Here is a 14,889-nt window from a genome sequence, read left to right as displayed (position 1 = left end):
CAAGAATCTATGGATCCTGGCGTCAAGCTCTTGTACCAAGCCATAGCGCCTTTCCTCAGAGTCGTGGGAAAGAGCTTGCACTTGATAGAGCCTCGTACATTTCTGTACTCGAGGAGAGCTTCAAGATTTTCGATGTGCTCGTCCGGATCTGTCGAGCCATCGTAGATATCCATTGCCGGTGGTTTCTCGAGTCCGACCGGTAGGGGGAGTTCTCGTATCCTTCGGGAAAGAGGGCCTTGGTGGCTGTCCCTTTCTTCCGGGGATCGATTCTTTTGGCGGCGAGGAGGGTTGTCCCTTCTAGGGGAATGTCTCCTCGGTGGGGTGGAGTTTCGAGATATTGCCTCGTTTCTCCTCGGGCTCGACCTTCTCTCGCTTCTGCGGCGAGGTGGTGAGCGTGACCTGGAGTAGGTTCTGCTTCTCACAGGTGTGGGTGAACGGCGAGCTGGGCGAGCTTGCGCCGTGACCCTCGATTCAGCGATTGCGTCGATGCGACGGCTTTGCTGCTCGAGCCTTTGATTTTGCTGCTCGTATCGCTGGTTCTGCTGCAGTAATAAGTCCGACTGGCGGTTGATTGCATTGACCAGCGCAGCCATCATTTCTTGCATGGGAACGCCCGGAGGGATAGCCATTGTCGGAGTCGCCTGTGGCGGGGTAGCCACAGGGATCTGCGGTTCTTCTGGGTTGTAGGGCTCGTAATGCTCGTCTTGCCCTCCTTGGCCATCTTCCGTTACGGAGGCGAATTGGCCGTCCAGCGGGTGGTACGGCGCGTAGTCCATTGGTGTTCCATGGTTCTCCGCCACGTGCTCCGGGATTTGGTGGTTGTTAACGCCAGCCATTGGTCGTGAAAGAAGTGTTTTGAAGGAAGTTTTTAGTTTTTGGTTTGGTTAAACAGGGAAACTATAGTTCCCCACAGACGGCGCCACTGATCGTGTTGACCAGGATGATGCGACTTCGCCGGCGTTTGCAGTGGTTGAGAGCGTTTGAGACCCCTGTTGAAGCGGAGGGGGGTTGTGTACCTGCAGGCACTCCGACGCTCAAGTCAGTTTGTGTATGTGAAGGTTTTCTTAGCTAGAATAATGCATACCTTGCAAATGAAGTGGAGATGCATATATATAGCCCCCAGCGCTGGGCTAAGGCCCTTGATGGCATTAATGGCCATCAAGTGGCTGCCGGAAAACGGCTAAGGAGCCATGATGTGCAGTTAATGCTCATCATTCCGGTGTCTAGACGTTACAGAAGCCATGGAGAAGTAGCCGTTGGTATCCCGAGCATTTTACGATGTCCCCGGTGGTTAAGGATCAGTTCGACTACACAAGCTCGTTGGATTGTGTACCGAGCTTCTAAGCTCGGCCCAGAACAATATGCTTAGTGAAACTCTTTATTTTTTACTTTGCTTATTCTTTATAATGTCACTATCACATGCTTGGATGATAATTATAAATTTAGGTTCTTTTTCTTCGACTTGGATCATATTTTCTTCAACTTTGGTCGGACCTTCTATTGATTTGATCATGAAGTGAATTAAGTTGCACATGCCCTTGTCATAGGACCTCCTAACCTTTGGATTGCATCACTTATGTCAACGTGTCCTCATCACAAACTGTGGTCTTTCTATAAAATTCAGTATCAATCACCACTAAAGTTTGAAAAGATAAATAAGCTAGCTTATAGATTATAGCTTATTTTAAAAATTTATAGCTTATTTTACTTGCTTATAGCTTATTTTTTAAAACTTTATTTCCAGTAGCTTATGAGCTTATAGTTTATCATTTCTTCTTCCAATTTTACCCCTATCATCTTACTTAAAAACTTAAGTATTAATTAAACATATTTTTTTATGTTATTTCATATTTATAAACTAGTTCAACCGCTAATTTTATCAAACACTACAAATTCAATCAGCTAGCTTATTTGCTATAAACTAAAAGATATAAGCCCGCAACTGCGATCGGAGGGGACTTGAACTACTTGATGTCAAAACTGACCCCGAACTAGATTAAACTGATATGGAAGTCGGAAAAAAAACTATAAATTTATCCGATATAAGCTAACTTATTACCTGTCCGTTATTTTTTACAAACTGCATATATTAATTAAGAATGGTTTTTCATTTTACCTTTTTAACATTAACATTTTTTTTTCAAGAACATCAACAATTTTCTTTTATTAACCAAAAAAACAAAAGTATACACCTTAATTTAATTGATTTGATACATCCGGTAACCGGTGGTCTGAGAAAACTCTACCGTCCATCAGCATTCAGTCTGAGCAATGAAGGACGATTTCTCTTCCGCGCTTCGTCTCAACATCGGTAACTAACTAACTAACTAACTAACTAACTAACTCATTTCTTTTTCACAATCCCACAAATTCACACTAAACGACACCGTTTCATTCCGTTTTGATTTCGCAGGTGGGAAGAAATTCTGGACGACGATCGATACAGTTACACAGCGGGAGCCAGATTCAATGCTCGCCGCCATGTTCAGTGGTCGCCATACTCTCTCTCAAGATCCTCACAAGGCACTATCCCAATCCCTAACTTGCATTTTTTTCCCCAATTATTATTGCTATTATTAATCACTATCTTGCATTTTTTCAGTTTTGTTTTAGGTAAAGAATGAATGAACACAAAATTGTAAATAAAATAGGAGTCTGTTTGGATAAACAACTTATTTGCAACTTATATCACAAGCGTTTATGTATAAGTTTATCTGAGCTATTTTTTTTATAGCAAAAGGTAAATTGTTTTTAGGGTAAATAGGTTTTTACCCCTGCAAAGTAGGCGATTTTTGGTTTACCCGCTGCAAAAAAAAATTGGATTACGTGTGAAGATTCTCTGGTTTACCTCCTCATAGAAAATGTTGACTTAAGATTCTGTCATGTTGCCCTCGGTAATGTTAGCGAGTTTTGGTTTACCCCTGACTGACCTTGCCACGTCATCACTTTTGTGGAATCTTAGGTCAACATTTTCCATGAGAGGGCAAACCGGAGAATCTTCACAGTATAGGGGTGATCCAAAAAAAAAAAAAAATTGCAGGGGTAAACCAAAACTCGCCTACTTTGCAGGGGGTAAAAATCTATTTACCCTTGTTTTTATATATGCTACGAGATGTTTTCATAAGCTATATTGGAGAACTTATGAAAATAAGTTGAAAACAATTTATTGAAACTGTCTTAAGCTGTTTTTGTAAGTTATCTCAAGCAGTTTCACAAAACTTATGTCCATAGATAAGTTCAAATAAGTCAATCCAAATAAGCTTTAGAGCTAAAATTGTATTGTTACACCAAAAGTTTGTAAGAATGACAAAATTTTGAATAAAGTATAGCTAAAATTGTATGGTTACACTAAAAGTTAGTAAGAATGCCAAAATTATTGATAGAATAGTTTAAATGAAGTGTAGAATTGAAAGAAAAATGGTTTTAATTCTTGTAAGTTTCTTTGTTTGGATTTGTTCCTACTTCCTACAAATTTGAAAATTGTTGTTTTTAGTCTCAAAGGTCAACTTATTGGGTCAGATGGTGTGATTATAAAGGGCGACGTATGACGTCAGAGAATAAAAGCAACAATTTTTAAATTTGCAACAGCTGAACCCAAACAAAAAACTTACAGGAACTAAAATATTGATAGAATAGTCAATCATGTGAATCACTTTAGAAGTGGTCATGATAAAAACCAGACATTCATAATTTTTTACTAAAAAACTTACAGGAATGACTTTAGAAGTGGTCATGATAATCATGTAAAACTTACAGGAATGACTTTAGAAGTGGTCATGATAATCATGTAAAACTTACAGGAACCCAAACATAAAAATTGTTGTTTTTAGTCTCAAACGTCAACTTATTGGGTCACATGGTGTGATTATAAATGGCCATGTATGACGTCAGAGACTAAATGCAACAATTTTAAAATTTGCAACGGCTGAACCCAAGCAAAAAACTTACAGGAACTAAAATTATATTTAAACCAAGAATTTATATACATTGTCAGAGTAAGGAGTTTTTACACTGTCAATAATAATAAGTTTATAACAGTGATCATTATGAATGTCTGGTTTTTATCATGACCACTTCTAAAGTCATTCACATGATTGACTGTGATGTGCCTGACAATGTAAAACTTTTTACACTGATGGTGCATAAAAATAAACTCGGGGAAAAAAATCATACCAAATAGGTCTTGGAGAATGTTAGTTCTTGGAGACCAAATAGGTCTTAGTGTTTTTTGTCACGACCAATTTGGATATTTACTTATTATTATGGTAATTAAATTAAAAGCATATGATGAGATTATCATATGAGACATTTTGTTACCTTTGTTGATTTTGGGGACAGTGGTAATTTGTGTTTGCATTGCAGGGGTATGTGTTTGTTGATAGGGATGGTACGCACTTCCGACACATTCTCAATTGGTTAAGGGACGGCGTGGTTCCCATTCTCGAGGAAGCTGAATATTCAGAGCTGTTAAGGGAAGCTGAGTACTATCAGCTACTTGTGAGCACAGCTTCTTTCTTTCTTTCTTTCTTTTATTTTTTGGTTCTAGCATGTAGCAATTCTCGCATGAGTAGAGTTTTTATATGGACATTAATCAAGAGCTTGAGGTGATATTTAAATAACTTTGGCAAGGACTTAATTGTTTTGTTAGTATGATTTTAATGTAGCTTGTGATTTAGGTTAGTTGTACTTGAATAGTAGACAGAATTGAGGAATATTTAATTGAGAGAAGTAGGGAAGGTATTAACAGAGAAATAGAGCAAGGCGTTATCATGTTGGTTTGGTTTTCTGCTAGCTAGCACTGTCATCATTGTTTGTGTCTTGCCAATTTTGTTTGTGATGAGAATGTCAGCACCATGATGATGCCATGCTTCGCCATTAGATTGTTAACATAAGGGCGTGTTTACTATATATGTTTCATGTTTTCATATTCACTTAAACTAAAAATTCCCCTCACCATTTTCTTTTAAAATTTTTTAAAACAGATTCAACACTTTAAGAAATTTTGGAAATGACAAAATACTGCTTTCATTGTTTCTGAAACGCGTTCTCCCTAGCTATCCTTCTATATTCTATATTCCACAAATTTTAGAAAATGCAAACTGAAAATGTTTTTTTAAGTAAACAAGCCCCGGGTTGTTTTTCATTAATAGTCCAGATCACAACTTTAAGCACAAGGGTCACGGTTGTTTTGATTGTTGACTTTTTGTATCATTAAGAGCAATCTGCAATGGAAATTTTCCCCATCTTAACTCAAAGCCATCGTTTACTATATCATAAATATATATATTTTGATACTTACACTTGCATGCTATTATATCTTACTTAGCTCTTTACTCCATGTTGTTATTATACTTTAAGTTTCTTATATACCTTATTCCTGGATTCTCTCCAATTACTTTACTAAATGGAAAAGAAACTGAAACTTCTGGCCATATGAAATTCCTAAGACGTATGATCATTTGCAAAATGTTAGGGGCTTATAGATGGAATCCAAGATGTCCTTAATAAGAGGAAGGAAGAGGATGAGCTCCGTACAGAATTGACTCGTACTGATATCATCAAGTGTATACAATCTGAGAGAGTCAGGTTTCGAGGGGTTAATCTTTCTGGCATCGACCTCTCTAAACTGGTATGGTATCGACCTCTGTAAACTGGTAAACTCTTGGACCATATATTATATAAAATCTATGTATCTCAGTGTCCTTGTAAAACAAAGGTTATTATTACTTGGATATGAGTTTTGGTTGCTCTATCTAGTGTTCTGTAACTTAAGTTCTGTCAATACTTGGAAGTTGTAAGCTCATATATGTGAACAAGATTAACTTGTATTCATATTTATCTTAAATCTTAAATATTTATACAATTGGGGCATTTGAAGGATGCTCCAGGGGATGGCATTAATGTGTTAACTTAGGTCGAAAAACTTATTTCAGTAACCATTTTTCTAGACATTATAATAATGTATGACAGAGATCTAGGTCATCATATTCAATAGAGTTTTTAAATGGTAAGTTATGCAGGATAATATGTCCACTAACATCAACCCTTACATTAATCTCTTGAATTTTGGATTTTCAGGATTTATCATATGTGGATTTCAGTTATGCTTGTCTTAAAAATGTGTTCTTTTCACGAGCAAATCTTCAATGTGCAAAGTTTCGGGTAAGTATGAAATTAACCAGTCGTCATACTTGGGGATGTCCATTTAGCCAGTTTATTCAGCCGTATATATAATAACAGAAGGCAAGGCAGGTTTAAAATTTCCGAAGCTTGAGCTAAATTTAGTTCAAGGCCATTCGTGAGTTTAGACTTTCAATAGTTTTAACACAGGTTATAGTCCAGCCAAAAGATACACGTCCTTAGCATAAATATATTGATGTAAATGTTTGATTATTTATTTATTTATTTACTTTTCAAATGTAAATGATTGATAGTGGTATAGTATTTAACGATCACCAAATATTTTCTTGGTTACTTTTTGAAAGCTTTAAGATTGCATTCATGCTTGTACTGTTTAGTTGGTTTATGAAATTATATATTTTGGTGCCTGTTGACCACATCACCATCTAGATTTGATTTTAATTTACAATTTGACCTAAAACCGATATAATTTAATAGGATGTTGATGCTGAGGGCTCCATCTTTCACAATGCAAATTTGCGTGAGTAAGTCACACAGAAATTTATTCTATTTAATTGCACACATGGTTGCAGGCCTCTTAATTATTTCATCTTTCCTAGGGTAGATGTGAGTTTACTTCGGCAAATCTTCGTGGTGCTTTATTGGCTGGTGCATGCCTTCAAAGTGCAAATCTACAAGGTTTGTTAATGTTATATGGATATATGTTTTTTATTATTAATTCTGATCTTTGAAATCAAACGGGTATTACCACGACATAATGCAAATAACAACCAAAACTTATCTCACTATTGCATGGATCAATCTTATTAAAGTAGCTTTCCCTACACTCCATCTCACTCCTAATTTACCAAAAGCCACCCTCTCCAACCCAAGTTTAGAATTTTACTCCTCAGCTCATCACCAAGGAATATATAATCCACAAGAAACATGCATTGTGGGAAAATAGCTCTTGGAGTTTCCTAGTAAGTATACCCAATACCAAATTAAAAGGTTATGTAATTGGTCAATCCTCGAAACATAATTCTTGTTAGTGAAGTCTTCTGTTACACTTCAATGAGTTTGCACACTAGTTTTTGCCCAGATCAAGATATATCTTCTGTTCTTCCTTACTGATATTAGATGGTTGACAGAACATGCAATGCCTTATTCGCATAATAAGGACAGAAACTGTTTCCTGTTATGAATTATATTGTTTCATTCTATTTTTTCATCATCCAATATGAATTTAGGTTAGTTTGAATGAGCATTATGCTTGGCTTTTTGGAAAATGATATTTAAGATGCAATGATGAACTTCATAAAAGATAAGTCAAATATTAATAATATTCTTAGAATTGGGTATTGGGCCTAACTAATCCTTACAAAACCGGCTTGTAAGGTGAGGACTGTCTTCGTAACACCCCCCCTCACTGTTAAACTTAAAGAATGTTAGACTCATGGAAGTATTGATCTGAAAACTGTATATTCTCCTCTAGGAGAAGTCTCATATAAATACAATGTAATTACATTTGAATCAGCCCAATAAATCTGTAGCTGTCATATCTACATTTATTATACAATATATACTAATTAATAGTAGTTACTATTGTCAAAATAACAGTTACAAATGCATAGCATTTGAATTTGCCATTAAGACATTCAACCTATTGACATCCCCCCTCAAATTGATGCTGGTAAATTAACTAGCATCAATTTGCTAACCAAAAAATTGTGTCGCTGACGTGTCAATGATTTAGTAAAGATGTCAGCTGTCTGATCTGATGTGGAGACATGTGGTAGATTGATGATTCTGCGATCATAGGCTTCTCGGATAGAGTGACAATCAACCTCGATGTGCTTTGTTCGTTCATGATAAACTGGATTTGCTGCAATTTGTATAGCACTAGTATTGTCAGCATGCAATGAAGTTGGTTGTGCTTGAGAGAATCCAAGTTCTGTTAGAAGACCGCGCAACCATACTATTTCAGAACAAGCAGCAGACATTGCACGATATTCTGCTTCAGTGGATGACTTTGAAACTGAATCTTGTTTCTTACACTTCCAGGAAATAGCAGCATTTCCTAGGAACATACACCAGCCAGTAGTAGACTTCCTTGTGTCTGGACAACCAGCCCAATCAGCATCACTATATGCTTGAAGTCGGAGTGTCGAATCATTAGGAAAAAACAAACCACGTCTTGAAGTGCCAAGGAGGTACTTAATGATACGCTGCACTGCTGAAAAATGTAAATGTCGTGGTGCTTGCATGAACCTACTTACAGTGTGCACAGCGAAAGAAATATCTGGGCGGGTAATTGTTACATAAATGAGACTACCAACCAACTTGCGATAAAGAGTTGGATCATCAAGAAGTTCACCTTCATCTCGACGATATTTAACATTAACTTCCATGGGAGTGTCAACAGTTTTTGAATCTGTGAGTCCAGCAAGTTGCACAAGATCCTTAATATACTTTTGTTGATTTAAAAAAATGCCTTCAGATTGATAATGTACCTCCAAACCCAAGAAGTAAGTAAGGCGGCCCAACTCTTTCATGTGAAAAGATGAATGCAACAATTCTCTAATTTTAGAGATGCCCTCTTGATCAGAACCCGTCACCACTATATCGTCCACATAAACCAGAAGCACCACAATGCCTTTAGGAGTCCTTTGTAGGAAAAGTGATGGATCATATTGACTTTGAATGAATGAAAAACCAAGTAGTGTGGATCGGAACTTTTCAAACCATACTCTTGGTGCCTGTTTCAAACCATATAAAGAGCGTTTTAATTTGCAAACAGTATTAGAGGAAGATGTGGGCATACCATTGGGAAGTTTGATGTAAACTTCTTCCTTAAGATCACCGTGTAGGAATGCATTTTTCACATCCATTTGATGTAGTGGCCAAGACTGGGATGCAGCAAGAGCAAGAATAGTGCGCACACTAGTCATCTTGGCGACCGGGGCAAAAGTCTCGTCATAGTCTAGTCCATATTCTTGCTTATTTCCAAGAACTACAAGACGAGCCTTGTAACGATCTATTGATCCATCTGGACGCAGCTTTATTGAAAACACAAATTTGCTACCCAAAGGTTTAACATACGGAGGACAAGGCACTATGTCCCATGTCTGATTTTCTTCCAAGGCCAGAAGTTCATTTTCAATAGCGGTTTGCCAACAAACATGCTCCATTGCCTGTTTATAAGAAGAAGGAATAGAAACACTAGATAATGTTGCTGTCAAGGATAAGGGATTAGAGAAACCATACTTTTCTGGGGGCTTACGAATGCGTGAGCTGCGTCGTAAAAGTTCAAGTTCTGGTTCTGGTTCTTGTATTGGATCAGCAGTCAAGGAACTATCTTGAGGGGGCCCGTGGAATTCAGCTGGTTGATTTTGAGTGACAACACGTCGTCTTTGGTAGGTCAAAAGGGGCTTAGAGGATGACTGACTTATAATAGAGTTAGAAAAAAATGGTAAAACAGAAACCGTAGAAGGAGTGTCATGATGTGTTGCAAAAAAATATTTATTTTCCTGAAAAATTACATTTCTAGACACCCGAATTCGACGATTATTAGGATCATAACATAAAAAGCCCTTTTGATGAGAAGAATATCCAAGAAAAGCACATTCAACAGATTGTGCACTGAGAAGAGTTTCTAAAGAGGAGGCAATCCTCACCTTACAAGCCGGTTTTGTAAGGATGAGTTAGGCCTCGATATTCGTGACACTCACGTCCAGCACTATTGGGCTTAGTGTGTGGATATAAACGGTGGGTACCCCGATAGCGGAAACCTGATATCAGGTGGCCCAACAGATCGTGGAGAGGCTCTGATACCATCTTAGAATTGGGTATTGGGCCTAACTCATCCTTACAAAACCGGCTTGTAAGGTGAGGACTGCCTCTACTTTATAAACACCTATTCAGGTCATCTCACAACCGATGTGGGACTTCTTAACACACCCCCTCACATCATGAACTGAACAAGCTGGAATGTGGAATCAACAACAACGGGTGGCCCAAACATGGGAGGTCTGCACAACAAATGGATCTATATAGGCTCTGTCAAATAACCGATTATCCCAAAAGCTTAAGCTGTTAGGATAGAGTCATATCAATGGTTTTATATTATTTCTAACACGCCCCCTCACGCAAGAGCCCACTTGGGCTTGAAGCATGGATAATGCATAGGCCCACCTACCATATGCTTAAATTCCACTTTTTAATTAGAAAGTGAGGGGAGCGGCGATCGAACTCTAGACCACTTAGTCATAGACGCTCTGATACCATGTCAAATAACCGATTATCCCAAAAGCTTAAGTCGTTAGGATAGAGCCATATCAATGGTTTTATATTATTTCTAACAAATATAACAGTCAGTACTGTGGCATTGTTGTGTGCATTCATATTTCTTAATATTTATGTGAACAAATAGGAAACAATTCAGTTTGAAAACCAAGTCCAACTTTTGAGGTTACCTTTCTATGGCATCCGGCATAATTTTTATAATTTGGTTTGCAATGTCCTAGTAATTTTCTTGTTTTGACTGAAACATAATGTGGACACCATGCATTTGTTTGTAGTAGTATATTGAACAGTATTCCCATAAATGTATTTCATTTGTTTAAAACTGCTATTTTGCAGATGCTTGTTTAGTATATTGTAGCTTCTGTGGGGCAGATCTGCGATCTGCACATCTACAGGTTTGCAAAGTTTGAATCTTTATATGATTTATAATTTATAATTCAAATTTGTTTATATCTTTCATGCTGTTCTTTTAGTTTTCTAAAAGCTTTTCATTTTTGTGCCATTTTTTGTTTCTTATGTGAGAGGTTCATCAGAGTATTCTTGTGTCTGTCATTGTCATTAGAAGTGGAGCGTCTAAACTAACATCAACACTGTGTCTTCCTTTAACTACTCCTAAGATTTAGAGCAACAACAAAAGCCTTTTTCAACTAGGTATAGTCAATTGCATGAATCAAATGAAAATAAAATCTTATCAATTTCATAAATCAATCTATTGACAACATTTAGATCTAAATCATTCTAAACGATTTGGCCTTTAGTTTTTCTTGGTCTCTCTCTAGCTCCTAATTGTTACTCCTATATAATCTATTCTCCTTATTGAGGTTTTGGGACATATAGAAACCACATAAGGCAATATTCTACTATCTTTTCCGCAATGGATGCCATCCCAAATTTCTCATCAATGTATTCATAAATAAACCTATTTTCTTGTGTGTTTAGTCATCCCTAATCCTACTTGTGGTGCAATTGATAAATTAAAATTGTCCCGTTCCGCTTTAAATTTGAGCTATGATCCTCCTATCTCTAAACCACTTAACTTATGTTTTATTTTCTTTGTTTGCCTTGCCCTACTCAACATTTTAAATATTACCCCGGTGATCAAATGGTATCTACAAGACAAGGCACAGCTATAAATTTTTCAAAAATGTTCTCTGGTATTGTGAAGTCATTTTGAGCTTTGACATTGCATTAATTTTTCCCTTAAGATGCTAGTTAGCTTCTCTTACTATACAACTTCCATTATTCTTGTATACTTTTGCGGGTTTTTGTCAGCATTAAGCCTCTAACCCCTGAAGAATTAGGTTTCTTGAGGGAATTGTAAACTGCAACAGAATCTAAATCTTACTATAATTTCATTAGTTTGAAATGAATTGTTGTCCTAACGAAGGTGGTCAATTATGTATTTGATATAATTAGATCAATACACGAGATGTCTATCACCTCATTTTATGACAAGGCACATTACATTACTACAAATTATGGATTAGAAACAGTCTGGAACGTCGTTTCAAGTATTCTCAAAGCCAAAACTGTAACTGATTATCCATGCCTACATAGCTTTGGCCATTATTCTCCCATAGACTATTGTTGTAATGCTTAGACAACATTTTGAGTCAATGAAATTTGTTTATAAATCAATTAAGTGGTGGATTGGCCACCTTAATTTAGTGAAATCTTTATTGACATTCATTTAATTATTAAATGTATAGTGGCAAGCGAAAGTATATTTAAATAATATCTTTCCAGAGGATAATTTTTATTTCAAGAAATGGGTTTAAGCTTGATACAAGCAGCACTAGTGTAGTAGTTATTCACATTCATTTAATTTTTAACACCACAGAATGCTGATCTTACTAATGCCAATCTGGAGGGAGCTAATCTGGAAGGAGCTAATTTAAAGGTATGATATCGAGAACCTATATGGGTGAAAGTAATAGAAGTGCAGATGTTTTGTGAAAAATAAAATAAAAGGTGTCGATGATTTCTGCACTACTTGCCTAGAAGATTATCATTTATCACTGTATATTGTTAAGAGTATTTATGCATTCCTATTTTTCTTTTAGTACACACTTGTGTACTCTTACACTAGACCAAGATTCCTTATGATGTATTTTCTGTCTACCTGTACCTATGCAAATATTGGATAACATAATTTTTTGGAATTGAAGTTTTGGGACTGGTATTTGTAGCAACTAGCAAGATTTGCTTATTTATAACATTCATGCACCATATATGTATCATTGCTCAACATATAAATCATGCTCATTTATCTCAAGTAAATTATCAACATTGCACAACAATGAGATTACTGCATTGAGACTGGGGGTCACAGTATATTATCATAGAAACAGTCTCTTCTCTCATGGCGGTAACATTCCCCAGTCATAATGATAGGAGTGTTGTTCATTGCGTTACCCTTTCTATACACGAACCCCTTGAGGTTTGACAAAATTGCAGAAAGATGTTCCTTTTTGTTTGAAATTCGTTTACCATTCGTAAAATGAATCATTAAGGAGGATATTTAATGTCAAAAGGGAGGTCTTTGTAATTTTGCAAATATGAATAGGGGCTTTTTGTTTAATTTTCAAAATAAACGCTCCTGTAATTTCATTAAACATAAGGCTAAACCTATATAATTACTGTTAATTGTAAGTTGAGTTTCTTCAATGAAATAATTTCAATGGCTTAGTTGATTGAAATCAATTCCCTATATCTCAGGGTGCAAAGCTGATCAATGCCAACTTGAAGGGTGCTAACCTTCAACGAGCTTATCTGCGCCATGTCAATCTTCGAGATACAGTATGTAAATGAGCTGAATTTTTTTATTGCTTTTAAATATTTCTTTGATATTTATCATATTCTTGATCAGCTAATCAGTATTTTGTTTTTACTATGTCCACCTGATGTGGTCCTGATTTTGCTATTTTGAAAATTCCAATTCCTATTAATATGATTTTCTGAGGGGAACTTTGTCGGGTATTTAATTACGTTGTGTCTGCCAATAGTTAGTGGATGCCTGTGCAGTTTGTAACAATTGACAGACGCAACATAATTAAACAAGTTGAACACACTACAGTTTGGCACCCTACAAAACTGGGAAATCCTTCTGTATTGGCATAGAACTAATTAATTAAATCACGTAGAATGGAGAATTCTATATAACAGCTGAAACAGCTTGAGTTTTTGGCAGTAGAATGAATAGTTAAATACAGTGTTATCAGATAGTGGCTGCAAAATAGCAGAATTTGAACAAACTGCTATTTTTGCTATCTGTGGTTGTCAACACCCATTAAAAAAGTACCTACCATGTAGAATCACATTCAAAGTTTTCATTTCTCTTTAATTTTACGCTCCTTTTGTTTATTTTATGTTTTAAATACCGTGTTTTTGGCTAAATCACGTGTATTTTCTAGTTTCTGTTGTCCTCTTATTGTTAGCTTTCAGATGACTAGCATAAATTAAGCCAACGGAGGAAATAGTATGTGGGAAAAATATGGCAAGTTTATTCTCATGTTCAAAATATGATAATCTAACATTTTTTCGTTCATTTTTTATTAATCAGGATTTGGAAGGAGCAAGACTTGACGGTGCCAATTTGCTTGGAGCAATCAGATAATATTTGGACTGAAGAGTGAAGATAATAAAACTGAGAAGTGGGGATGTGGTTAAAGAATATCAAGATGAGTTAACTTAAGAAGTTGAAAGTTGTCATGTTTCGAGAGTACTTAACAATTGCTGCTCACGAAGTTGTACAACCGGGCGTTTATTGATGTTATGGTTGTGCCTGTTGACGATCTTCTCTAACATGTCATTGCAAGGAGGAAGCCAATTTAGGCTTTTCTTGTGCATATTTAGTCTTTGCTTGTATGGTTTGTTGATTTTTTTAAAATGTATCTGGTGAAATAAAATTGCAATATTACTATTTATTATAATTTTGTGAACCATTTTGTGTATAGTACTGTTTCTGATGTCAATTAAGCATAATGTGTGTGGTTAAAAACCTCTTAATTGTGATGATGTGTATGTAGCAGAGTCATCTGAGATTGTGTTTGCTTTCTTTTGTGTAATTTTGTGGGAGATCACAAGAGCTTATTTATTTTACACATTTCTATTTAATGAAGGGTTGCAGTAAATCTTATATTTGTACGCAGAAAACCTAGATTACATCAAAGATGTCAAATGAAATTATTTTCAGAGTCTTCATATTCATTTTAAGAAATATCTTTCTCCTAATGTTACATGACAAAATTTCACACTTATATTTTCCTTTATTTGTCCAATTCCCTCGACACTAGATGATATTCTTATTGTTTTTTGTAGATAATTCTTGATACAATCTCGTATCATTTTATCTTCCTTTAGATTCTCGGAATAATCTCTTGGTTGTGCAAATCAAATAGAATTATGATTGAGTTGTACCAAGTCTGAAACCAAGTGGATGTATTTTTTGTCCCATAATATAAA

At 36.1% G+C, this 14,889-nt stretch overlaps 1 protein-coding gene across 1 annotated transcript; it reads left to right on the top strand.

The window, feature by feature from the left end:
• Window positions 1–2,114: 2,114 nt before the first annotated feature.
• LOC123884231 (FH protein interacting protein FIP2) lies at window positions 2,115–14,541 on the top strand. Its single transcript, XM_045933294.1, has 11 exons — window positions 2,115–2,311; window positions 2,414–2,523; window positions 4,363–4,497; window positions 5,474–5,629; window positions 6,079–6,162; window positions 6,619–6,665; window positions 6,746–6,819; window positions 10,762–10,820; window positions 12,266–12,325; window positions 13,144–13,224; window positions 13,988–14,541. Exons 1-11 carry the CDS (start codon window positions 2,272–2,274, stop codon window positions 14,039–14,041), a joined length of 900 nt encoding a protein of 299 aa, XP_045789250.1. The 5' UTR covers window positions 2,115–2,271; the 3' UTR covers window positions 14,042–14,541.
• Window positions 14,542–14,889: the final 348 nt, after the last annotated feature.

The sequence above is a fragment of the Trifolium pratense genome, linkage group LG5, assembly GCF_020283565.1.
Source record: "Trifolium pratense cultivar HEN17-A07 linkage group LG5, ARS_RC_1.1, whole genome shotgun sequence".
NCBI lineage: Eukaryota > Viridiplantae > Streptophyta > Magnoliopsida > Fabales > Fabaceae > Trifolium > Trifolium pratense.
The sequence above is the reverse complement of the archived record's forward strand: the minus strand, read 5'-3'. Positions and strand labels throughout refer to the sequence as shown.

What these genes read in the sequence shown, in the direction of transcription:
- LOC123884231 (XM_045933294.1), top strand. Translation starts at nt 2,272, where the DNA reads ATGAAGGACGATTTCTCTTCCGCGCTTCGTCTCAACATCG. An exon ending in CACAATGCAAATTTGCGTGA is followed by an intron (nt 6,666 to 6,745) that starts GTAAGTCACACA and finishes TTCCTAGGGTAG; the next exon opens with ATGTGAGTTTACTTCGGCAA. An exon ending in TGCGATCTGCACATCTACAG is followed by an intron (nt 10,821 to 12,265) that starts GTTTGCAAAGTT and finishes TTAACACCACAG; the next exon opens with AATGCTGATCTTACTAATGC.